General features: G+C 35.3%; 1 protein-coding gene across 2 annotated transcripts; it reads right to left on the reverse strand.

Moving 5' to 3' along the window:
- Positions 1-192: 192 nt before the first annotated feature.
- LOC140336664 (calcium-activated chloride channel regulator 1-like) lies at positions 193-25,900 on the reverse strand. Of its 2 annotated transcripts, none has more exons than XM_072419927.1 (15): positions 25,746-25,900; positions 16,069-16,325; positions 14,310-14,450; positions 13,383-13,530; positions 12,425-12,533; positions 11,990-12,167; positions 11,165-11,389; positions 9,883-10,107; positions 7,519-7,696; positions 7,158-7,264; positions 6,104-6,325; positions 4,940-5,210; positions 3,870-4,034; positions 3,423-3,653; positions 193-3,211 (listed from the first exon to the last, which is right to left on the reverse strand). In XM_072419927.1, the coding sequence occupies exons 1-15, from the start codon at positions 25,801-25,803 to the stop codon at positions 2,865-2,867; spliced, it is 2,862 nt and encodes a 953-aa protein (XP_072276028.1). In that variant the 5' UTR covers positions 25,804-25,900; the 3' UTR covers positions 193-2,864. The 2 variants fall into 2 exon arrangements, with proteins under 2 accessions (XP_072276028.1, XP_072276029.1); XM_072419928.1 differs by lacking the exon at positions 25,746-25,900 and adding an exon at positions 21,465-21,674.
- Positions 25,901-26,102: the final 202 nt, after the last annotated feature.

A 26,102-nucleotide genomic window follows, 5' to 3' on the forward strand; every position in this document is an offset into this window, starting at 1 on the left:
ACTTTATGGACAGCAGCAGTTGGAAGAATGTCTTGCTCTAATATTGAATTAAACAGAACTGCAGATGAATTCTGAAATTGTGCTTCCTATTATCAGGAAACACAGCAAATACGGATGTCAACTAGTATTCCTAATAACACTTTAAAAAGTACTATAGGTACAAAGAAAAATTAAAAAAAAAACAAAAATCACTTTTTTAACTTACATTTTACATTTTATTTTAAACATCTGGAACAGAGATTTTGCAAAACAAACAAAAAAAAAAAAAAATCAAGCAAAAGGAAAACATCCATAAAGACATCTGATATAAAAATATACATAATTGTAAGCTGTCATACCATTTTTTTTATCTTTATAAAATGTATATTTACTGCTACCTGTATTAGGTAAAACAGATACAGAATACTGCTTCTAAGGCAGTATCAATTATATTGAGGCATTGTGATAGTCAACACTACACATTTATATTACAGTTTACAAACTGAAGGTATGGAAACCTCCAACATTTAGACATAAAAACTATGCCTCACGAGGACCTGGATTTGGATTCTTTCAAAGTTGCCTATACCTGGAAATGGCCACATTTACCCTTGATAAATATGGCTTTTTGGTGTATAAAAGGGCTTCAGCAAAACAATAACATGGTAAATGACAGCTAATAATTGGAGGAATGAGGTTAAAGCTCAAGTAAGCATTCATTTTAAATAAGCAAAATACATTCCAGGTGCTGTAAAACAAAAAGTTGTGCAAAACTTTTTGATAAGTTAGATAAGCCTGTCCCCTGCCAGCATACTACAGAGAAGAGTTTTTTCTCTTTGTGTGGACATAGTGGCCTCCCCCAATTCCTTCTGAATCTGAGCATAATCATAGTCTTTGCTGATTGCAAAGCTATAGGTCAGACTAAGTAGAGACATTTTGCTGAAAGACCTTGGCTTCTACACTGATAGCAAAGGTTGCATGCTAATATATGCTGACAGGTGAAAAGGTTTTCTACTCTGACCGGGGCTGCAATTCAAGGTTTTGTACATGTTTTGTTTTTGCATTCAAATGTGTTTAGCAGATTTAAAGTGGGGTTTCAATTGGGCTTTAATCAGTATATGTTCTCCTTTTTTCTTCAAATATCTTTGGTAATCAATAACTTACCCAATAATATTTTCACATTTTGTTTGAATTCCATAGTGTTTTTCAACTTCAAAAAGACCCGATAGGTTAAATTAGTGTAGTATTTACAGTAATTGTGAGGCCCTTAAAATTGAGTTTTGTACCTGTAAGAAACTCAGGTTTTTGATGTTACATTCATACAGAAATGTGGATTAAAATTGTAGCTATCAGTTAATAGCCTATGTAGCATATTATAAATTGGGCAGAAAAAACACAATGTACATATATAAAGCAAAAGTAAAGATACCCATAGACATGTGATCACCATCAGCTGATTCAGTAGGTTTGGGATAGATTGGGCAATGGCCATATTTCATATTCTTGAGGGACATAGTGATTCCCAAGACATTCAGCATAGTTCCTTAGAAGAAACATAAACTTCCCTTTCATACTTATCTCTGCTGGCGAAAATAAATGCTTCATGTGGCCAAATGATCATGCTTGTACAGAAAGTTGACCTGCCATCCATTCTTTCAGGTCCATAGCCAACTTTACAAAGACAAGGCCCATTTTAAAGAGTGTGACTCAATAGGTAAACTCATTCATAAAAAAGTCCAGCCAATTCTTTATCCAGATATCAACAGTATTTTCCAGTGTTTAATGTACAGTGTGAAATGTTTATTTAAATGATATTTTAAATAAAGCTTCAGTTGATAATTCACCTGATCATTGTTTTACTTCAAAACATTCATAATTCATTCATAATTTGTACATTCATACCTCCCCAAAATACCAGCTGTATAAACTACAAGCCAATGCAGTCCAAAAGTTACAAATCAAGAGTCATGTATGTTTTTCTCACAAGTCAGATAGCCTTGAAAACATTTAGGAAGAAAGACTGGAATTGTCTGGAAATGTCGTCATGAAATACTTTGCATTAGTCATCAAGGCCAATGGCATTGTAGATTACTTATTGAAAAGGATTAGAGAGCTCATATATGAGCAATGGTGACAACAAACAGTTGGCTTGTTCTTTTCTTCATTTGACTGCCATGGAAAGTAATCTTCATAGTATTCAAGTCATAATAAATTCATTGCAATAGATGCTTTAGAAAATGCAGAGAACTGATCAACTTTGTTCAATACTTAGGATTATTAAACAAATTTTTCCATATAAGTTATTTTGCCTGCCAATGGTTTACCTTGCAGTGCTCTACATACACCCGGAATGAATTACAACTAGTTCCATGGTCCTAATTTGTTTCACCTTGTGCTTTTTTAACTTATTAGATTTTCTTATAACTTACCATTGTAGTTTGTCTTCATCTCCATACCCCAACCACAATTGGGGCTTGCTCAGTCATCTCAAGAACCAAGTTATTTTTCTAAAATCCATATACTGTAATAGTGATACACAGTATAGTTTATAAAAAAATTGTATTTTGCTCTATTGGTCCACATTTTTTTCAGGTCGGTGGAATGAGACCTCCATATCTCATCAAAAGCTTGTATTTGGAAATACTTGACTATTTCATAAAACTTAACATAGGAAGAATTTGTTGAAGAGTAATGAACTTGAAAAGATTTTTAGACTCATGTTTCAGCATTTCTTAATCTGATGACATCCTTTGGGAATTTTTAATAACAGCCTACTTTGTTTGCTTTTCTGGCAAACATCCTTATTTAGGGATTGTAATACAATACTCAGTAAACAGTTTTCCAGACACATCTAACATACAGTCTTTTCTTTGGATGACTGTGGCTCAGATATAAAAAACAGTCATTGCTGTTACAAGAGAGAGGATCACAATGCTTATTGTTCCAGTTACCCCCATAGCTGAATTTCCTGGTGTTGGTGGAGATGGTATGAACATGATAGCCCTTGCCAAGTTAGATGGTTCCGACTTTTGATTTACCTTGTCTATGGCAACTAATCTGAAATAAAGCGCAGTTCCATTTTTTAAAGTACCATTCATGGGGGTATAGATGAAATGTTCAATAGAACCAGAAGGCTGTGGTACCAGGCTGGAAACGTTTATAACTTTGCCACTTTCAAAGTTAACCAACAATTCTTCGCTGTCAAAACTCATCCGTAAATCATAACTGGTAGCTGAAATTAAAAAGAACAAGATTAGTAGTCTTATAAATGTCTAAATAGCATTTAAATGATGTGTAATCTGCCGTCTAGTATTATTTTACTTGTACATTATATTCTCCTTATATGTCAAAAATCAGTATATTCTAATGTGCTTTTAGGAACATAAGGGTACCACAACAAGAATACCAATTGTAGTTTTATAGCTTGTACGAAGAATTCATACCATTTCCTATGTCCAGGTCATCACCAGTTGCTGTCCATGACAATTTGACTGACAGATCTTCAATTTTTGCATACAAATCATTGATTTTACTTGGACTATAGGTATCTGGAATAGGACCTGATGGCACATTTGTGATTACAAATGCACCTCCCGAAGATGTTCGTGAGAAATTTCCCACATCTAGATTCTCAAAAGTATTTTTTGGTTTTGGGGGGTTTGAAAAAAGGGTACCTGTAACAAGAAAAAAATACATAGCTTAGGAAAGCACTAGTACTAGTAACCAGAGGGGTGGATAATCCTCATCAGTATACATCATAATGGATATTAGAGATTTTAATGATAATTTTAATGATAATAAGCAATTAGTTACATAAAATCTACCAACGTTCTTGCAAAATCTTGGTAATAATGTTATTTTTTTCTGCTAAATTTATAACATTTTCTTACCATTTTCCACATAGCCAGGTAGATATAATGCCCGACTTTTTGCTAAGGCTGCTTTTGAGTCTTTCTCAAGATTCTCAACCCGCACTTTCAAACTGTATCTGCCATTTTGTTTGTAGCTTGTGAAGTATCTTGAATATATTCCATCATTCTTGATAATATCAGCACCTTAAAGAGCATAAAATTAACAGATAAAATGTATTAAAAATACAAAATGTATTATGATACAATATATGTTAAGCTTTAAACAAAGAAGACCAGGGCTTCCAATGGCTAGTGGCTTTTTCTAAAAAATTGAATTTAGGTATTACAACATGTGGTTTATATAAAGTAGTACATTTATACAGTCATTGTTACCCTAACATCATGGGGTTAGGGTAATCAAACTAGAAAGAGAAAATACTAATTGCATTAGGGTAAACGTTATATTGCACCAAAAGATTAATGTCTGGTAGCCGGACGCGTTTGGCCTAATAGCTTTTCTCCAAACCAAGTAGTTGGAGTTGAATCCTCAAATGTAAGATTCTTTGAGTAATGGGATTCTTTGTAGATGAGGTACTCTTTCCTTTGGGGGTAGAAGTCTGTTTGTGTGCTGTGCAGCTATATAAACCACATGCTGTAATACCTAAATAACATTTTTTTATGAAAAATCCACTAAAAACCCCTGGTCTTCTTTTTACAACTTTAAATCTTCCAAATTGAAATAGGGGGTGGCTAAAAACAAAAATCATACAACAAGAGAAGTTTAACCATACCCTAAATGACATGCTTTAAACAAACAAAAACTGCATTTCCCCTTTATACATTTATCTTCTTGGTATAAAAAAATTGTGTGTGTATTTCTTAAAATGGATATCCAATGCTTTTTAGGTTAAGCTTTGGCTTTACATGCACTTTAAATTGTATCTATCCCCAAATATAAAAATATGAATAACTGCAACTTTGCATTCCTTTTGTATTTAGGCTTTTCCAACTGTCTGCTTAGGTCTATGGGAATTCTATACCCTAACATCATATTTACAATAGACTAAATGACAAATGAGTAAATCCAGACATTGCATATAAACCCTTACCTGCACCATTGTCCAAGAGAGGTAGTGGTGTAATAGATCCATCTTGTGCTTCAATGTAGGCAGTAACTTTTACTCCTAGAACTGGTGCAGGCCCTTGTGTTACTGTGGCATACACAATCATTGGAGTGGGGAAGCTGTTAGCGTCTGCATTAAGGAATGACTCAACGGTAATAGGAGGGACATTTGGATCTGCTGCTCGGGAATTTACTGTAACACCAAGGACTTGATCTGCAGACTGCGTGTTGCATATATTGTATGGCCAGTCACCTTTCTAAAAGGAAATATAGAAATTTATGAAAATTTTACAATTGTGTAACATAGAAAGTATGTTACTAATATTACAATACAGAGAACTGTATACATTTGGCAAACATGGCTTTATCAAGCTTTTAACAAGTATGTGACTTCTGGGCTGTTAAGAACATGCTTGAAGTAGTAACCCACAATAGGTTCAATGTTTTACATTCCGAAACTGGAGCTAAAGGGGCAATGAAAGTCCCCCCCCCCTCCTATTATTGTATGTACAATACTTACTTCTCGGACTAATGCTATACAGAATATTTCCAGTCTTATACTGAACACCAAGGCTGACCTAATTCCAGGTTTTTTTTCTGGTGGAGTCCATTAAAGAAGTTTAGACTTAACATGCACAAAAGGTATAGTACAGATTTAGGAAAAGAGGCAACACTAGGCAGGATTAACACTAAAAATGAAGAGCTTTTTCACAATAACTAAACATTATGAGCTAAGTTATTGTTGCGTTTTTTGTGCAGGCTTGTAGCTAACACATATTATTTGCTCTGATCCACAATCTGATCCGATAGCTCACATAGTAATTTGATGGATGGATGAGTAGTGTGTAATAAATAAGGTCTGTCTCTTGTTTTAGTATTTGGATTGGTCTAAAGACCTAGTAGCTTTTAAACACTGCTGGCTTAAATCTTCTTCATTTTGGCTTTCAGCTACTGTTTGCTGCAAATGAAAGAGCTGACAAAAGCCTTAGTTGCAAATAAGTTTGATAAAGGAGGCTGGGAAGGAAGGGATTGGTGGTTTGCTACCAAATGCCAAGAGCATATAGGATCTTAACAAAAGATAATGCATCACAAAAAAGAAACGTATAAAACATAACAAATACTACAACATAAATTATGTTAGTTTGTATACCTCAGCAGTGCCTGGAATTGTGAGACGAGCAGACTTTGCAGAGACATCAATTGCAAACTGGACATTCTGATAAATTTTTCCTTTTGGATCTGTTATTTTTATAGTTGGGACAGATGTGCTCCAAGTCACCAAAAAGAAAGTATCATTGCCCACACTGCTGTCGATGGTTACTTTGCCGGTTAGACATTCATTTGGTTTCATAGATGTTGCAGTACTTTCAATCTGTAATAACAGTGATCAACAGTAACAAATAGGGTACTAACATAAAAGGCACACAAGTGATTTCCTAGTTATCTCCTTTATTTAGGTATTATGAGAAACTCAAAATCTCATTTACCTGATGTGGCATGTGGATTAAGAAAATGCTTTCTGCCACAATACAGTGCATCTAAATCCAAGAACAAATATACAGCTTGCCATAAGTGTCGTGGCTGCATTACATAGTTACATAGTTACATTAGTTTTATGTACATTTTCTGCAAGCACATAAAAATATTTCTTTGCTCCTGCCACAATTTTGTGGCCTTGTTACTCATTCAATTAAATCAGCTTTGACCAGTTCTCCTTTATGAACTACATATACCCCCTTTTTATGGAAATGTGTAAGCAGTCTTGTGTACAGTGGAGCAGTCTTGTGTAACAGCGCTGCTCCTCCATAAATGCAGAACATTCAGAGAGTGAGAGTTGTCTAACAAGGATAGGAGGTGTGTTACTGGCAGGATTGACAGTTGAAAATGTGGATAAAAAGGCCTGAAAAAAGAAACTAATGCAGCTATGACATTTAGGGGCTGACAAGCTACAATATATTTTATTTTTGTTCTTGCGTATAGATAGATTGTTGCCTTATCTTTTTGATGACATACATTATGGACACTGGAGCAGCCATGAGTTGTACAATGATATAAATGATGGACTTGTTTTCTAGTACAGTGATATTTATTAATTTATTCAGTGGGTCTACACGCATGCCAGTTGATATTACTGTCAGGTAAGCTTTATTAGATGCATACTAACTGGCATGGTATTGTAGTCTTTCAGAAGGGCATACACATACCTGTATGGACTGAGCTTGGACATCCCCAGAGCTGGATTTAATGCCACTGAAAGAATCAATCAAACCATTGGCATCGATATTGTCTGTTGCATATAGTTTTAAACCACCTGAAGTGAAAATATGAAAATAATTGTAATACATGCCAATACATGCCATGAGTATTTAAAACAATTTACTTCCTTGTGAATTCGGTAGCTGTTCCAGGTATTATTTGGCTGTTGCAGCACTTAACCCCTTTACAACAGCTTTCATGTTTTTATAACGCTCACAAGGACTGAGTTTATTTGGTTCAATCTTTATTTTAAAAAGTCATCTTCAGTGGTATTATCCAGGCCAGAAAAAACAAACAAACATATCTTACCAGTTACGGTAGACAAGTCTTCCAATGCTTTGTCTGCTTGATTTCCTAAAGCAAGTGTCTGAATGACCGCTCCACTGTCTCGGACTTCACCCAAACAACTGCTGATCCCTGCATCCTCTCCATCTGTTAACAACACAATCTCTGTGCCATAGGTGCTTCCATCAAACTTTTTATTGACCTGTGTATGTAAATATATTAGGATAATAGTATAGACATATCTGTTTGTTAACACAAATATTCTAATTGCCAATAATGAAACTCAGAACATGAAGTATGCATAAATAGTCAAGAGGTTCTGTTTTTAGCAAACCAAATTCTTAAACAGGGAAGAAGAGTCAGCTAAGTGACTTTCACAGTACAATGCTGCTTCCCAAAAGCTGCTGATGTTTAGTTCACATGCTATGACATGCTGGCATAGCTTCTAGATTGTAGACAACATGTCTGGGGAGCAGAACTAAGAGCAACATGATAGACATTTGTCATGTATAATTGATTCAATATCCTTATTTGCCAGAGCTATAAAATATGATTTCTACATTACACATTTGTGTAGAAAATGATTGCAGAATGCTAGAACACAGCCTTTGTATTAGATTGTTTAACTGTTTATAGCAGAACTTAAATTATAATATATAATTTCTTTAAAGCTCATCTCCGAGCAAGTCAGATTTTTTCACCATGCTGAAGTGTAGGTTAAATCATCTCTCAGCACAACTATTCTCACCTTCTATTGGCACAGGGGAACTTTGCAGGGAATCCTGGCAGAAACCAAAGCTCAATGTACAACCAGAGTCCAAGATTAAAAAAGCTCCAAAGGAATTCATTATAGGAATTACACAAGTACTTGTAATCTATACAACATGCCTAAGCTTCAGCCCTGTGTTATGCCAAGTTAGTTTTACGTTATATATATATATATATATATATATATATATATATATATATATATATATATATATGGATAGTACTATAGTAGTATATCTGAATGCAAATGCAATATTTTTACTGCACAATTTTTAAAAAGAATAAATGATTCTGATTGGTTGCTATAGTTAAATTGTTTTACTTGTTTTATCACACTTTCCATGCATTATAATGCCCTATAACATTTTTGTGACTTACATGGATCTGCATCATTTACAGTTTGAGAAGAGAATGTGTCTCTAGACACTGCTCAGACCCCCTGGTTATATTTTATCAGGGTAAGAATTAATTAGCCGATTTGGATTTTACCAACCAACTTTGGATATTACCTACCAGCTGTAGAAGCTCACATTTCTATTGCACATTAAACCACCATCTGATTTTTGAACAAAGTCAAAGGGGTGACTTTCTGCTTCTAAAGTGGACCCTTACCTAAACAGGAAGGCCCACTCAATTAGTGAAGACCTCCTCTCCCATAATAATTCTATTTTCCCAAAATTAGGAAAATAAAAACTTGTAGGGAGAAAAATGTATGTAATATATATATCTTACTCCTGCTTCTGCACACAGTGCCTAGGGAATGGGAAATTTGCTATTCAGCAAGATCAGGGACTGTCAAAGGTTTCAGAGAAGATGCCACTGCACTATGCTGTAGTATTATCTTGTGAAACTTTGATTATTCACCATTCCCCAGGATTCACTAAAATTTTAGCCACATCATCAAAGTGTGGAGGACAGGACTTTTTTTTTACCTCCACAGTTTTTTTTTATATTTTGTAAACAGATTTTATTGGGGGAATAAGAAAAGCCTTGTGTCCACAATAAAGACAAGAGTATATCATACAAAAAGACACCTAATTTCCCTTTGATCTGGGAAGTATTTTAGCTATTCATCCAGTAGATGGTGCTGTGCTGTAGCCTCAATCTGTGAAGGCTTGTAACAGGCAAGCAGAACATAAGAGTGGACAGAACTCCCTGCCTTTCCTCTGTTCTGAAACAAGCCAGGAGGTATTCACTAAAATCAAATGGTTTTTATTCAGACCTTAGACAGATCTTAGCAGGTATAGATATTTTAGCTGAACCCCCCAAGACTGGAGAAGATAGACTATCATGGGCGAACCTGAGTGATGCAGTAATCCTGAAATTAATCTGGTCCAGGTTTTGAAAACATTTACCAAAATAGCAAGTAATTAAAAAAAAAAAAAAAATCGACCCCCTGGTTTGCTGGATTACCCAGGTTTATTTATGATAGTCTACAGTCTTGGATAGTTTTAATTAATCAGGCCTAATATGTTTATACATATTTTCAGCATAGTCGTACAGATGTTTTTGTAGACTTTTGTCTGAATATTCCTTCTTTGTCTAAAAAAGGTTTGGTAATAAACAGATCAACCACTAAAACAGATAGGAGTGTAGCAGAGAGCACATTATTAAAATTACCTCAAATCCTTTACGAACTCCAGCACATATGTTTGTACCTCCAGTTGCTGATTTTGGGAGAAGTGCCTTGAGTCTTTCACGGCCAAAGGTATCAGCTATTTTCACCAGCTCAGACTCAATTGTTGCAGAACTGGAGAAAGTTACAATACCAACACGGGATCCTGTTTCCACAATCTGCATGATATAAACTTCAGAAGCTTGGTACAGGCGATTTATGCGATCGCTCTGCAAGAGAAAAAAATGTATATTTTATGAAAAAATACAGTTTTACAGATTTTACAACAAATCATTACACATGAAATAGTGCAGATGTGTTCTTGTTGCTGCATATGTGCATTGAGTGATCATACAGTGTTTTGAAGTAATGGGATTCAGCATAATATATATATCACCACTAGAGGGAGAACAACCACTTCTGTATAATAAAGGGAATGTGAAATACCAGCATATGAAAGTTAGTTTGGAAGTAAAAAAAAAAAAAAAAAAAAACTGAAATTATTTTTAGGTAACTGTTACAATTATTAAACTGAACACAGCTCTAAGCAAATATTGTCTAATATATATGGACTATGAATTCTTATTTTAATCTTTGTGTATTTCTTTTAGATCAGTTTGGCATGAAACGTTGCCTCTGTAAAGGATCCTCCTGTTATCATGCCTGCTTTCTCCTTGTGCAGGGTGACTGGTCTAATATATGCCCCCTCCTGTAAGGCTATGTATACATGTGCAATCATTATTGTTGAAAAAGATCTTTCACGATAGTTTCCAATCACAAATGACTGCACAATGCATGAACGAGTGCTTTACATAGAGCACCATTCTGCTCTATGAAGAGGGGAGGGGGAAAACGACATAGCAGCACCCCACTCCCACTGCGCTCTCTCTTTTTCACTTGCATTACAATCTTTCTTCGTCCATCAATCTTGGACCTGCCAGGATGGTCGTTCGGACGATGAGCACTGTACACATGCATGATTCTCATCCGATATTAGCCCTGAGCCAATTATCAGACGAGAACCATTGCACTTGTGTACGTAGCCTAATTTTCTGCAGGCTGTCTGTGATGAGTGGGCAAGTTAGGCACAGCACAGTAATGTTGTCACTGCTACTTCTACAATGTAATATCTGGCTTTGGGTCCATTTTTTATCCTTTCACATACTCAATGTATGTATTTTTTGCAGCCAGAATTCAGTATTAATTTTATCAAATACAATATCTTTAAGAGATTACATACTTGCTAGAAAAATTCATTTCTACATTTTTTTTGGAGGATAAACTTACTCCACTCATGCTTCCAGAAACATCCAGTACCAAGGTGACCACTCTGTCTTTATATTGCAACAGGTTAAATGTAGGAGCAGGAACATTGATGTTTGTCAATGGAAGAGAGGATTTCATGTCCGCGGATTTCATGATGACTTCCCATGTGCTTTGCTGGTTGCACAATCTGTTTTGTTCCTTTGGAGCTTCTTTGTTGTGTGACTTGTCATTACAGAATGCGTGCACCTTAAAAAGAAAGCATGCGTTAGAATAGAGTCAATTAATAATTTTGATAATTAGCCAGTAGCCACTAGCTGTCAGTGATCCCATTTATGGTTTAAATGAAGTTATTAAAAATGCAATCTGTCAGGGTTTGCTAAGATCTCTTCTTCAGACTTTGTTCTAAAAAAAAAAAAAATGATCTTTGCAAGTCACAAAAGTTTACATTTTTAATAGATCACCTAAAATGCAAATTATAGCTGTCCATATGTAAATGGAATTTTAGGTCAACCAATTATTGTGTAATTTTACCATTAATTCATATGATTGGTCTGCCGCATGCACTGCACTGTTGCACACACATGCACATGCGATGCTGGTTCTGTGGTTGTCATTCTGATCTAATCATTTCAGTACTTGTATGGAGCTTGGTCTTTGCTGTGAATTTAATGCAGCTCCATTCCAGGTCAGCAGTACGAACTCCTTAGAATACTTCAAAGTATTGAAGCCACAGGCAACTAATATTCTTATAGAAAAGAATACTTGGTAATTGGCAAGTGCCACAGAAACAAGTATACCCCACAATAAATCTAGATTTCTAAAGATAAGTCCTTTTCTCATGCTTACAGGTTCCAGTGCTTGTCCATACATAATCGATTCTTGAACATTGTGGTCCACAATTGGGTAGAATTCACAATCCTCTTCAAATACTCCAGTGGATTGGTCAATCATACAGTCTACTTTTTTTGTACTTAATCCATCGTAAACATCAATTTTAGCTAAACCACTGAGACTCAAAGGACATCTGAAACACAACAAAATAGATATTTTGCTTATTATATATGACAAAAAATAATTGTATATTAATTATTATTATTACTATTAAACAAGATTTATATAGCACCAACATTTTACACAGCACTGTTCATTAAATAGGGATTCATTCAAATATTCATCCAAATTTTTGGATAATACATTCGGATATTCCTTCGGATTGATATAAAAAGATTTAAATCATACTTTTAAAAACATATAAACGGAAAAAATGCAATAGAAATGTACCTGGTTGCTTCCACGTTTCCGTTTCTACTTAGATACCAGGGGATATCACTGTTGTATTCATCAAAGACACCCCACCTCAGATGGGCCCATTCATGGACCAACAATCTCCCTGCGGAAAAAAATGTATTTAAAATTTGCAGGTGCCTACATTTAAACAATCTACTACTGTATTGCATTCATTTGTTATATATATATATATATATATATATATATATATATATATATATATATATAAATATACACACACATATACAGACACACACAAATCCAGACATAAGAAATTACAAATTTCACATACTAAATTATGTGAATACTCTTTTTATTTTTAATTGTCCAATCACCTGAAGATATCAGGACTCTACACATAAATCTGATTTTCACATGATTGGAGGATTGAAGTGAAAATGTACACAATATTTTTATATTCAAACTTTTTTTTAGTTAATAGGAGCCTCTTTACTTTCAAAAGGGGTTGTACAATCATGTACCTAAATTAAAAATAAAAAGATCAGATGATTTATTAATTATTATTATTATTATTAATATTATTATTATTATTATTATTAATAAACAGGATTTATATAGCGCCAACATATTACACAGTGCTGTACATTAAATAGGGTTGCAAATGACAGACGAATACAGACAGTGATACAGGAGGAGAGGACCCTGCCCCAAAGACCTTACAATCTACATGAACACCTTATTTATTAAGCTCAGTGAACATTTGCTCTGCTTAAGGAATAGCCACTAGTAAGTGGTCTCTGCATACTTGTAATTTCCAAACAGGCCATAAACCATAACTACTGTGTATTCTACAGGAAGTGGTACCTAAGTATATACTATGCAAATGCAGAAGTTTGTATGTACATATATAAATTCACATTATACACAGAAACAAGGCTTTTTAAAATTCTCATACATATCTACTAATACCCATAGAGTTAATTTAAATTACCTCTTGGACCAAAAATTCGCAGCACTCTGTCATTTAGAATGAAATTAGGTGTGAGATGTATGTATTTTCCAGGCTCTCCGCAGCCACCATACTGCAGGGTATATGGGAAATCTCCTCGAGTAAATGGATCAGCTATGATTATATCAGCCTAGAAAAGGGGAAAAAAAAAAAAGGTAAAAAATGTAAATAGCAAGGATGTCTTGTTAAGTATAAACATTTTTTCCAGTGGAATATAGCTCTATGTACTGTTAAGTGGATCTCCTAGGTTAGTTATTGCATAAAATATTGCATGGCCCTTTTTAAATATCTTTGCTACAGCAGTAACTAAAAAAAAAAAAAAACACCCATTCCCCTAAGTATACAGTAGACATGTTCTGATGCCCGTACTCACCAACATGTCCACCAGTCTGCTGGTGCTTTCATATATAGAATACACATACATGATGTCATCCTCTGATACACTATAGGACGGAAAGCAGGGGATAGTTTGGAGAAAATGAAATAATGGTGCAAATATTTGATAGTGATCTGCACAAGATATGGAAGCACATCAGTAAGGTATGTGAACCAGAGGGTACCTGCTGTACAGTGTACTTAGTCCTATAGTTGATATTGAAACTTTAGGACATGTTATAAAAAGTAACTACATCATAAAAAGTATCCAGAAATGATGCCTTCCATATAAACTTTATATGTTTAGAATTTCAAAGCCTTATGCAATGTACACATTAGTAGTAGGCTGAGAGTACAACTCTGCTTTGGGTCTTTTTTTATTTAACCAGCACAATATACTTTATAGCTACTCATAAATACACAGTCAGATTTGTGTGTCCAACATTTGTCCAGCCGTGTTCTCCTAACTTTAAAAAGTGTTACAAAACTTTACGGACAATACCATGCTACATGCCATTAAGTCTATCGACTTACCTTATCATATGACTCTGTTTTAGGCCTGTTGTAACTGTTGTTGGAGTTCCACGTATTTGGAATTAAAATCTTAACACTTCTAATGTACACCCTGTTTCCTGTAGCTTGTAACATGTAGGTCGAAGCATCAGTAACCATTTTCTGTGAACACATCCAGCATAAAGCATTATTATGATAAGTAAACCTCCTTTACATATCTACCTATAAACATGAATGAATCTCTTAGATTGTAAACTCATTTGGGTACGGTAGTTTCATTGTTTATACTCCGAGCAAACAAATATCCAGCCACTCCTAACTCAACATGGCCACATCCCTAATAAATATATCAAGAGAAATTCTGTGGAATACCACCAAATAATGTTACTGAATATACCCAGTATAGCCAATCAAACAATTTTCTATAAATCACAAACCTATTTTATTAAATATCATTAAAATCAAACAACAAACAAAGATAAAATCAATATACATAACAGAACCTCCTATTGGGGTTTCCACTGAGAGTACGCCCAATTTTTATACGCATTTCGCAGAATAAATACGCTTCCTCAGGGAAAGTAAGGCGGTCCGATGTATGAGAACATGCAGATCCTCTTAACAGGATGGATTGGGGAATGGGTGGACAGCAGCAATATAGTTTTCAAAATGGAGATTCATTGATGTAAATCTCACATATCTTCCCTTTTATTGTTCAGTTCTTAGATGTCCTTTTATTATAATCGCGGTAAGTATTATGACCATTAGAAGGGTATTTCAAGGGTATCAAGTTTAAATGCTTCTCGAGTTTGAATATATTTATATGCACTGGAACACTGGCCAATAATCAATGAATGACAGATGATGAACGACCTCAGTACAAGTGAAGGGAGAAAGCATGGTGGGGTGCTGCTCGCTTGTTCTCTCCTCTCGCCTGTGGTTCATCTGTCATTCTTTTGTCACTGGAAAAAATTGTGAAAGATCTCTTCCAACGGCAATAATTAAATGTGTGTACGCAATCTTACAGTACACGTAACTTAGCAGGATGTAAAATCATAAAGGGGGCACATTATATAAGGTGGAAAAAAGAAAACTTGGCTAAACAAATGAGATTCTACCTGTAGCACCCAATAAATCACTGTTTTTCTATCTAACAAACCATAAATATTAATTTATTCTGTCCATACATGCTCTGAACCTCGTAAATCAGCTCAGTTTCCTTCCGCATTTCTTTAGGAAACTGATGACAGACAGAAATGTGTAATCAGCAGTACCTTGCCTACTTTTAAATCATTTAATAAAATTTAGAATAAATATTCCTCAAAACCCTTCCTGATCTCATTGACTAGTTCCATATTCCAGAAACACTGGGTTTACTTGGCTACATCCGTTTAGGAATAATTAAACTGGCACTTAAATGAGACCACTATGAGGTATGGGTCTATATCCCTGCCAAAAGTCAAGTCCAATTTCAAAACCTTTTTTATTTACTCATTTATTTTCAATATATCACATATGTATTTGTTTCTGATTAGGTATGAGCATATGGCAGCTGTGGCAGAAATTTGTTGATGAGTAAGAACTCCTGTGAGCTTCATTTAGCATTATTAAAATAAATCTTTATCTTAATCCCGAGCCCCCCAATAAAGTACAAAAATAATGCTAGTGTTGCATGAATATTATTACTACAACCAGCATGGCAATTGCTCATATGCTGGTGCTGCTATGTAATCCATGACCCAACATTTATAAACATTGAACAAAGAAGTTAGGTACATACCTTTATATTATTGATAAGTTTTTCACTTTCTGGAATCTTTGGGTTTACAGCAAATACAATGTCCTCATATCCATTATTTATCAGCTTTACTAGTGAGCCTCTTGCTGACTGTGACATCTGAAGTATAAAGATTAAAAGCAGAATCCCAGCAATCTTCATTGTTTCCTGTTCAGTGTCCCCGTGTCTTTTGGAAGTTGTGCTAGTAGGAGATTCAGTACAGTCTGTCCCAGCTGATGTTGTGTTAAGGCTATGTACCACTGTTATAAGACAAAGAGTTACACAATCAATCTATGGCCTAACAGCATTTTCTTAGGGCACGCTTTACATGAGCAAACAATAACTCGCTTTAGTTCAGTAAGAACCTAGCTTAATTTGAGTAACAAAGGATTTAGTCCAATTGTTTATATGAGGAAACAGAAAGAAAAATAAACTGTGCTGAGTAGAATGAACTTCTTATCCAGGAATGGACATTCAGTAATGTGGCTACAAAAAATTTACAAAGTAATGTGGACATTACAAAATAATTATTTCACTGTAGACATGTTCCTATCTTTAGTTAATCACACAAAAAACTAACAAAGAAATAAGAAAAGTTTTACTAAATCTGCAATACCGATAAATAACCATAAAGAGCAAACAATCAAATAGGATTACAAAAAGGGTAAGGATAACTATCAAAGTAAAATGTGGAGTGCGGTGTGCGGCAAAAAAATCAACAAAAAAAAAAAAAAGTTCAAGTCAGAGATCCATGGGTCCCATGTCTTATAGAATACTGACATTTGATTCTTAAGCATGCAAGTCAGCTTAGTATTGGTCATAATCCAGTTCAGGTTTTTCCTGTGAAAGCCAATGGGATAAATCTAGATTTCCAATAGAAAGAATTGTAATACGGGCTGCAAAAAAGATGCAGGCGATTAGACGACCTAAAGAGTGGCATATCACATTGAGAAAAGATGGCACTATTCATCTGTTTAGGTAAATTGACTTGAGTAACTGATTAAATGAGGTTATAAACCCTAGTTCAAAACCTAAATCTAAAGATGTGTCCCTCTCACCACAACCCGACAAAGAAGATAGAGGAGAATTCAGTTTATGAGGACATATGGGGACCATCTCATTAGGGTTTTGTAATTAGCTTCTATGAGAGATGCATTAAGGGAGACCTGAGACAGGGAGCAAGGTAACTGCCATTCCTAAACCTCTCTCTGTATCCCAGACTTTCCTCCCATTGCAACATATATGAAATGAAGAACCAATAGGGCTAGATATTTTGTTCTTCTTTAAAGATGAAGTAATAATCCTGGTGTGCAGCTGATTATGAATTGTAAATTCAGATCCTACAAAAGCTGTACGAACTTGGACAAATGTATCTGCACCAAATATAAAATCCAAATTTAATGTTAAATTGAAAAAACCCAGATGAGTGGTTTTCCCCACAATATGTATATTCATTATGAAGGAAGATCTCATCATATTAAGGACTTGCCAGTAGGACTTTTGCCATTTAGGGGACTCACATGTGATGTTTCTATTACTCTACTTCCAATGATTAGGCTTTAACTATTGTCCTGCTTGTTAACTTGTCAGTACTGTATGGTAATCTAGAACCCATTGTACAGAACCAAGGATGTATCATTGAGGCATAGGTGTTAGATGAGCAATAAATGATGATGGATGTATGTACACATAGATTAGTACACTGATTAATGCAAATGTTAACTATTTAAAAAAAAGTCAGTAACTAGAATATGAGAAAAAGCAAAGTATTGCACAATAAAGAAGATTTACAGGGCGTGTTTTGTTTTGCTTAATTTGAACATGGATTTCTCATGAGCTGATAAGCATCATGTTTTCTCTTGACTATATCTGTGAATAATGTACAAAAATGTCCCAATGCAGGTAATTATCTATAGCCCCTGAGGATATGATTTTAATGATATCCTGTTTTCTGAGAATTTTGGTTATCAGATATTTATTAACATCTGATTGAAGGTTGTCTAAGTGTAATTATGCTGTCGAAAGCTAATGGGAACGGGGTGTTGAAAGAGATGATACTGATATCTGCTCTCCATTTGACTCTGAAGTTTTACCCCACAGCATGACCTGCATTTTAGGGTTCATTGATAAAAAGGCCAAGGGGTAGAGCCTGGAGTGCCCCTTCAAGTTCTCTTTGTTTAAAGTTGACTTTGAGACTAAAATTAAAGGTCCACCTATGTGGATGCCCCCCACCCTCTGTGAGCAAAACCTTCATAAAGTTCATTAAAGTCTTAATGTGTCTTCCTGACCTATCCTGTAATTAGGTCTTCGATGGCATTTTGGGAAAGTTGAGAATCCTAAGTTCATCAAGAATTGGGACCATAAGCTTATCCAAGATCCCCATTTCTAATTTATTATATTTGATGTATTACTTTATATTACAATAAATGTCTTTTTATATTTTTTTATTATAGTGACCATGCAGTCATTTATGATAAGACCATGCTACCGCTAGCGTCAAGCTGTTTTGTTTAATTTTCAGGTTTGTTTAGTGCAGAGTAAATATGAATTAAGACAAGAATTAATATTTATGCTTCCTGAGAACAGAACAGAATGTTTCACAGGATTGTTGGAACAATGAAAGCACTACATTCAAAGGGGAAGCACATGGAACTTTATGGGTTTGTTCCAAATATATATATATATATATATATATATATATATATATATATACACACACACATACAAAACATTAAACACACATTAGCCATAAATTGCAATAAAATATATATTAGGTGCTTAAGCTTACTGTTTCTTGTTTAGGTTCTAAGCAGAGCATCCTGCTGATGAACCTTTAGGAATGCTCATGTACTAAAAAGATAAAATTGAACAAAAAAACAGACTGCTTCTCAGTTTGTAACATAAACTCTAACCCTCCTCTTCCCCACAACATCTACACACTGATTCTAAGGAGACACTGAATGGCTATATGCAGACATAGGAGTTTTTGTCATTGGAAACAATCTTTTATGATGGTTTCCAGCAAAGACTTATGTAAATCCATACAATGCATATCTGCAGTTCAACATATGAACTGTACTATTTAATGTACAGCGCTGCGTAATATGTTGACGCTATATAAATCTTGTTTAATAATAAAATAATAATATCTGCAGTTCAACATATGAACTGTACTATTTAATGTACAGCGCTGCGTAATATGTTGACGCTATATAAATCTTGTTTAATAATAAAATAATAACATATGTTACAGTATATTACAGACACATCTAGTAAACTTCCCAGGTAATACTAGTCAGCAATTCCTATTTGTCTATTACCCCAGGCGTTCTTGTATTGCAAATCTTGGAGAAAATATAGATCAGCAATATTTAGGTAAAATGGTATTGTATTACTCTAGGACAGGGGTCAGCAAACTCCAACCTTTAGGCCAGATACAGCCTAGCTAGTAGTCCGTTCTGGCCTAACACCCCCTTGTATTGCCTCCCTTCCCTATTTACTGCGGCTGGCATTAACACTTCTGCCCTGGGGTAAGGGGACATTCCCTCTCTCCCGTATGCATTGCGGATGAAAGGGATTTCCCTTCAGGGGCATTCCTGGTGGGGGTGGAGCCATCAGCGAGATAGAGAGTCCAGCCTAGTGTGCCTTCTTGACCTCCTAAAATGGCCTAGTAGCCAAAATAGTTTGCTGACCCCTGCTCTAGGATATGGCTACATCACAGTGACCTAAACGTATTTTCACCTATATTCAAACCTACTGAAGCAACCAAAAGTGTAAAAAACAAAATTATCTAATGCCAACCCAACACCATCACCTCTACAAAATTCAAATGAATTTTTTTTTTTTAATTAAACATTTTATTTAATCACCTAACCCCCCTTCCCCACAACATCTACACACTGATTCTAAGGAGACATCGAATGGCTATGTACACACATAGGATTTTTTGTCATTGGAAACAATCTTTCATGATGGTATCCAGGGACAAAAGGTGACAGATGCATAGCACAATACACACAGCGCGTCTTCTGTTCTATGGACATGGGAGTGAACGACGTTCAGCTACCACTTTGTGCACGTCAGATTTTTCTGATGTATGTACACATCCTTACAATAATATTGTATATCCTGTATTATAGAATAATAGTTGGCTGATGAGGATGATGTTATCAGCCTTCTCTAATATCAGTTTCAATTGGCTAATCGGAACTGAAGTAGAAATGTGCCTAGGGCATTTCTTCTGCATACTTGTGCCACTTTCTCATCCTCCCCCTTTCCTTCTCCAATGAAGTCAACAGTGTTGTGTTTGTGACACTCATTTGTTCTCCCTTTACAGGAAATGAAAGATTGTTTCCAGCAATAGAAATCTAACGAGTATGCAAGCTAAAGGTTGCACTGTAAAATTCTCTGCCAGAATTGATTCATATTGAGCAACAAGTCAGTTCTAAAAACACCTATAATTACTTAGAATTTTAAATGTCTTAGTACAGCATAGTTTGTCATTTTGAAAATTAAATTGGCAATAAACTCCAGCCTTTCACAATAATTGGCAAGTATGCACAGTAAACGTGCGGATTATGATGCATATCAACCCTTTTCTATGTGCCCTGCAGCAGTGAAAAGGTCAGGATCTGATCCTGCAGAGCACAACTTTCTTTTTTGACAAGAGATACTTTGCCTGTCATTTCTAGCACAAACATCCATCTTTTGGTGGCTTTTTGTTTTTTGAGTTATATCCATTTTAAAATTAAAAGCTGCAATTTATTCTTTCTTCCTCCTTTTATATTAAGTGAAATCTTTACTAAGTATCTGCAGGCAGATCATACTAATAAAGCTTAGGAAGGAAGAGCTGGATAATGTTGAATGTCCTCCAGCCAGGAATTAAGGCTTTCATTGCATTCGTCTTGCTGCAGCTTTTAATGCACACTGTGAGTAAGTGACACTGCAGTGGAATACAAATAAGTCTTGGTAGTTTACAGGATAGACACCTGTAATCCATGCAAGGTATATCTGCAGTTCAACATGTAAATGTATGTATAATACAGACACATCGTGTTGTGGATAGTAAACTTCCCAGGTAATACTAGTCAGTAATTCCCAAGTGTCTATTACCCCAGGCATTCTAGTATTGCAAATCTTGGAGAAAATAATGATCAGCAATATTTGGGTAAATTGGTATTGTATTTCTGTAGGATATGGCTGCATCACAGAGGCCTAAACGTATTTTCACCTATTATCAAACCTACTGAAGCAACCAAAAGTGTGAAAAAATATGCCAATTTAACACCATCACCTCTACAAAATTCAAATGAAGACTTATTTTTTTTAATTAAACTTTTTTTTTAAATTATTAATCAACTTCTACAAATGTATAGAAATAAATATATAGTAATAATTACCTTTCCAATACTTTCTTAAACTCTAGTTAACCTTGGGAAATGATTGATCTGCTCTGAAATCTAGAATGTGAAATTATCACTGTAGGAAGAGACACAGCGGAGCTGTTTAAATGTACGCACACAGTCCTGGCTCAGCTGAAAAACCACAGCAAGTCACGTGAGCCAGTAGTAGGAAATTCCATACTTAGCCAATGCATGAGGACAAAGTAATTTTGTTTGGCTGCCCACGGGTGTACAGCCAGTGACTGATAATCCAAGAGCATACAAACCTCTCTGTCATTCAGGAGCATTAAAAAACCTCTGTACTTCATTTCTATTAGTAAACATGTGGATGGGATCTTCACTTTCCTGTCCCAAACAGCTGTGCAAATATTCTAAATCACTTACCAACATCAGTGGCAGTTCAGGATTTTTATATGAAAATACAAATGTATGTGTAGCAAGAATATACCGCACATGTCTAATCTAGACAAACTCACAAGAGATTCAGCATTCAGAGCACGTTCACATGAATGCACTGCAAAAATGCATCTTCATTACGGCACGATAGAGGTGTGTGGTGGTGGCAGCAGTAATAAAATATATTTAAACCCAAGAACAAAAATATAATATTTTACATCTTGCCAGTCCTAAGTTGCTGTGCCTGTATTAGTTTTTGATTTAATATTTCACCTGGTTGTCAGTGTTACTCACTATACTGTATTAATAGGTAAGCAGCAATGGCAGCTTAGTACATGACTACAAACACATCCACTTACCTCTTTTTCATAACAGAGAGAGAATGGTGTTCTGTAGTCCTCAAAGATAGTAGGAACAGTGTAATGGTTAGTTTGCAGCACAGGCAGAGGACACAGGCCATATGATTTTTTGGAACTATATTATTATTACTATTATTATTAATAAACAGAATTTACATAGAGCCAAAACTCTACACAGCGCTGTATATATGTATATAACAGGGGTTGCAAATGACAGACGAATACAGACAGTGACACAGGAGGAAAGGACCCTGCCCTGAAGAGCTTGCAATCTAGGAGGTGGGGGATTACCACACAATAGGAGGGGAGTTATGTAGTGGTGGGAGGTAGTGACGATTTCAAAAGACAGAAATAGACGGGTAGGCAAAGTTGTTTTGAGTGCTCCTTTCAATGAGCAGAAAGTAGGAGCAAGCTGAAGGAAGACCATTCCAGAGAGTTGGGGCAGCTCTAGAGAAGTCTTGTATCCATGCGTGTGATGAGGTTATGAGTGAGGAGGTCATTAGTAGGTCATTGGAGGAGCGGAGAGAGCGGCTTGGGGGAGTATTTTTTTACCAAGTCAGAAAAGTAAGTGGGACAATATCTGTGTAGGGATTTGAAGGCAAAGCACAGGATTTGAATTGAATTTGGATTTGAGCTTGAATTTGATTCTAATGTGAAATGGAAGCCAGTGAAGCGATCTGCAAAAAGTTGCAGCAGAAGAGGAGCGGAGGGAAGGATGAATGAGTCTGGCTGCAGCATTCATATTAGATGGATAATAATAATAGACATAGACATAACTGTAAGCCAAACGAGGATACAAGAGAGGAGGTGTACAGAGAAAAGAGAACTAGTCTAAGGACTGACCCTTGGGAAACACCAACAGGGAGGAGAGTGGACGAGGAGGAATTACCTACTATCAACTGGTATTTGGTATATTTACCAGTTCAAAAGGGAGAAAATAAAATAGGTTGATTGTTAGAGTTTACATATGATAAATTATGATATTAAATCAATAAATCAACTCAAAGTGGACAGTACTGAAGAATCAGAATTTTTTTTTATGTAAACCTGTGCATTAACACATGGGTTGACATGCTTTCCAAATTGCACACCAAATTCATGGAAGTGCATTACCAAAAGGTTTCTATTCTGAGTAATTTAAATGCACAATACTATGCAGTGCACATTTAAAATGCATGAACTGTGTTGTTACGAAGCATTGTATCCTTAAAAAGCCCATACTGTGTGGTACACGATAAAAAATACAGCAGGCAATGTGCACAGCAATCCATGTGCATTCAGTAAAACTCTGTGCATTCCTATGTGGGACCTAGCTAAAAAAACAAATAAGAGGAGTGCACTATTATCAGGCACTTCACATCACTACATGGATATTCCTGCATTGATATACAGTGTAGATAGCTTAAAATAATTTTGCTCCAACACAGCTTAATGCTTAAAAAATAGGTGCCGTCTGCATCTTGTCACAGAGCAATGCACAGGGCATTTAGTGTTGTACTGAGATGAATTGCAATGCACAAGTGTGTTGGATGTCCATTCATTATTGGCTTTAACCAATAGGTTTTTGTTAATTTTTCATTTAGGATGTAGAACATGTTCCTATATACTTTGTACTAAACACATCCCTCTCATTTATCCCAAAGAGCTGGAATGTATAATACAAAAATGCGGAGGGATGGGGCATAAATAGGATTAGTGCCCTAAAATAACCCCCATCAATTAAAGCTACAAGTGTGGTTATACCTCTGTGTGATCTTTTTGTTAACTTCACTGTGCATTAACTGGGAGTGTCATTACCTTAAATTGTTAAGGAGCAAATAGATTTTACTGGCCTTGAAGCCAGAGGCTAAGGATGTCTGCAGAGATAAAGGAATGTTCATCCTAGCTGATCATTTGCATTCTAATCAGGGAATGTTTTTGTTTGTAGGCATCCTCCAAAATTTAACTTCACTTGATAAGAACTTCTTTGTAGAGGGATTTTTATTAGCCACTTTTAGGCTTTGATTTAAGCTAAAGTCTGTAGGCACCTTATTTGGAATAAAGAACAAAATTTGGGATCAGGCTGGGCTTTATTGCAGAAAAGTGCATGCGATATCCCTTCCCTTCTTACCCACCTGATATCTTGCTGAAACTGAAAATTACATGCGCAGCTCACTTTGGTTTCTATGATTCCTGGCAATGCTGGCTTCCCTTGTGGTTGCTGGGACTGAAAAAACTCCCATGTGCCTTGATCAGAGTTATGTCATCCCAGCCTGGCCAATCTAGGAAAAAGATGCAGGTGCCCTGCGATGGAATGGGGACAGGTAAATATAACGGGGTTCAGTTCCACTGTAAGGGTATATTTCCTTGGCACCCTCAACCTTGTGTTTCCTGGTAGTTCAAAATTGCAGGTGGCGTATTTACTATCAATAGAGTAAGTAAGCTGTGAACACAATTTAAATAGGTTCCTGATTAGGATAGTATGTTTGTTGTTTTGATCCCTATTATTAATATGTAACATAGTATTTCAAATAATAACATACTGTGATATTTAAACCCAGCCCTGGGCAAAGCTCACTAATTTGACAGTGGATGTCCGGGGTAGTGCTAGGCAGGGTGCTGGCTGTTGATAATACCAATATATTTTAAAAAGGAAACCAGATGACACTGATGAAAACCCACATGTAAGCAGGAAGGAGATACATTCTCCATGCAGCTAGTGTCCTTTGCATCCTCTGTTCACAAAATCTTGCAAGTAGTAATTTCAAAATGTTCCATTTGTGATTATTGACTTTATTCCATTTGTGATTTATTGAGTTAATATATAAATGAAGCATGTTTTACTTTTTAAAGTAAATTTTCACTAATGAGAGAAAAACATTTTTGATTGAATAATTAAAATCAGCAAAACTTTGCCATATTCACTATTATAAACAATAATTTACTTTATAAAGAGAAATTTCATTTTTATCATTCAATCATGTTCCAGAAAAAAAATCCCACTTTATATTTAGGTAATACATATGACTGGGTATTCTTTACAGAGTGAATTTTCACTTTGTTTGCCCAATTCATTAAAAAACTTAAAATTCACTTTTCAATGCAATCCACTTTCAAATGCAACTCTCTCAATGTCATTCTATTTACCTGATTAGTGGTTTTCCAGTTTCGTGGTGGAATGATAGAAATTTTGCAGCCTACTGGAAGTTTTATTGAACTGGCATAATGTTTTGTAAAACTCATTACCTTCTATACAAACTGTGCAATATAGTTACATACTTTAAAAACTTGCATCCTCAAAACCATAAAGCCACAACTAATCCAAAGTAAGGCAAACAACTCATAGGATATCTTCAACAGGAAAAATACTTTTTGATTCCCTAAGGTTTTTTTTTCCTTTTTTTTAATTTCTGATATATTTAAAAAAAAACTTTTAAGTTAAATATAAGTGATTTATTGTATATAAAAATATTTACATAAGTATAAACTAATAATAATAATACCAGCAGCAACTTAGAAAGATTTCTTTATGTGAGAAGCTTACCTGGGGTCGTCTCCTGGAGCTGCAGTGAGTTGTCCAATTTCCAGTCCTCAAGTATCATTGGAGTGTGTGAAGCATGATATATAGTCCAGGCAGGCTGAGTGCATTCCTAAAATACACTCCCCTTTCTGTATCTCTATCCTGTCTGCTGGGTGGGGGAAACTCCCTCTGGATATGTCAGAACAACATCAATATAACATTTCTCAGGTTGTAAGGAACTTCTGTTACTTCCTATGACATCCTCCTAACACAGGAACAAAGAAAAAAGGAACAACCTGCTTAATTATTTTATTACAATATAAAAAAAGCTTGTGAATAAAGTACAAAAATGTCTGCTAATTGTTTTTATATTGACAATTA

Source organism: Pyxicephalus adspersus, chromosome 8 (assembly GCF_032062135.1).
Source record: "Pyxicephalus adspersus chromosome 8, UCB_Pads_2.0, whole genome shotgun sequence".
Lineage (NCBI taxonomy): Eukaryota > Metazoa > Chordata > Amphibia > Anura > Pyxicephalidae > Pyxicephalus > Pyxicephalus adspersus.

Bases quoted from the DNA above. Each gene is read 5' to 3' on its own strand.
- LOC140336664 (XM_072419927.1), bottom strand. From the start codon at position 25,803: ATGATACTTGAGGACTGGAAATTGGACAACTCACTGCAGCTCCAGGAG. The intron at 12,168-12,424 runs GTACATTTCTAT...GTTGTGTTTCAG, and splicing joins GGAAACGTGGAAGCAACCAG to ATGTCCTTTGAGTCTCAGTG. The intron at 4,035-4,939 runs GTAAGGGTTTAT...ATGCTCTTTAAG, and splicing joins TCTCTTGGACAATGGTGCAG to GTGCTGATATTATCAAGAAT.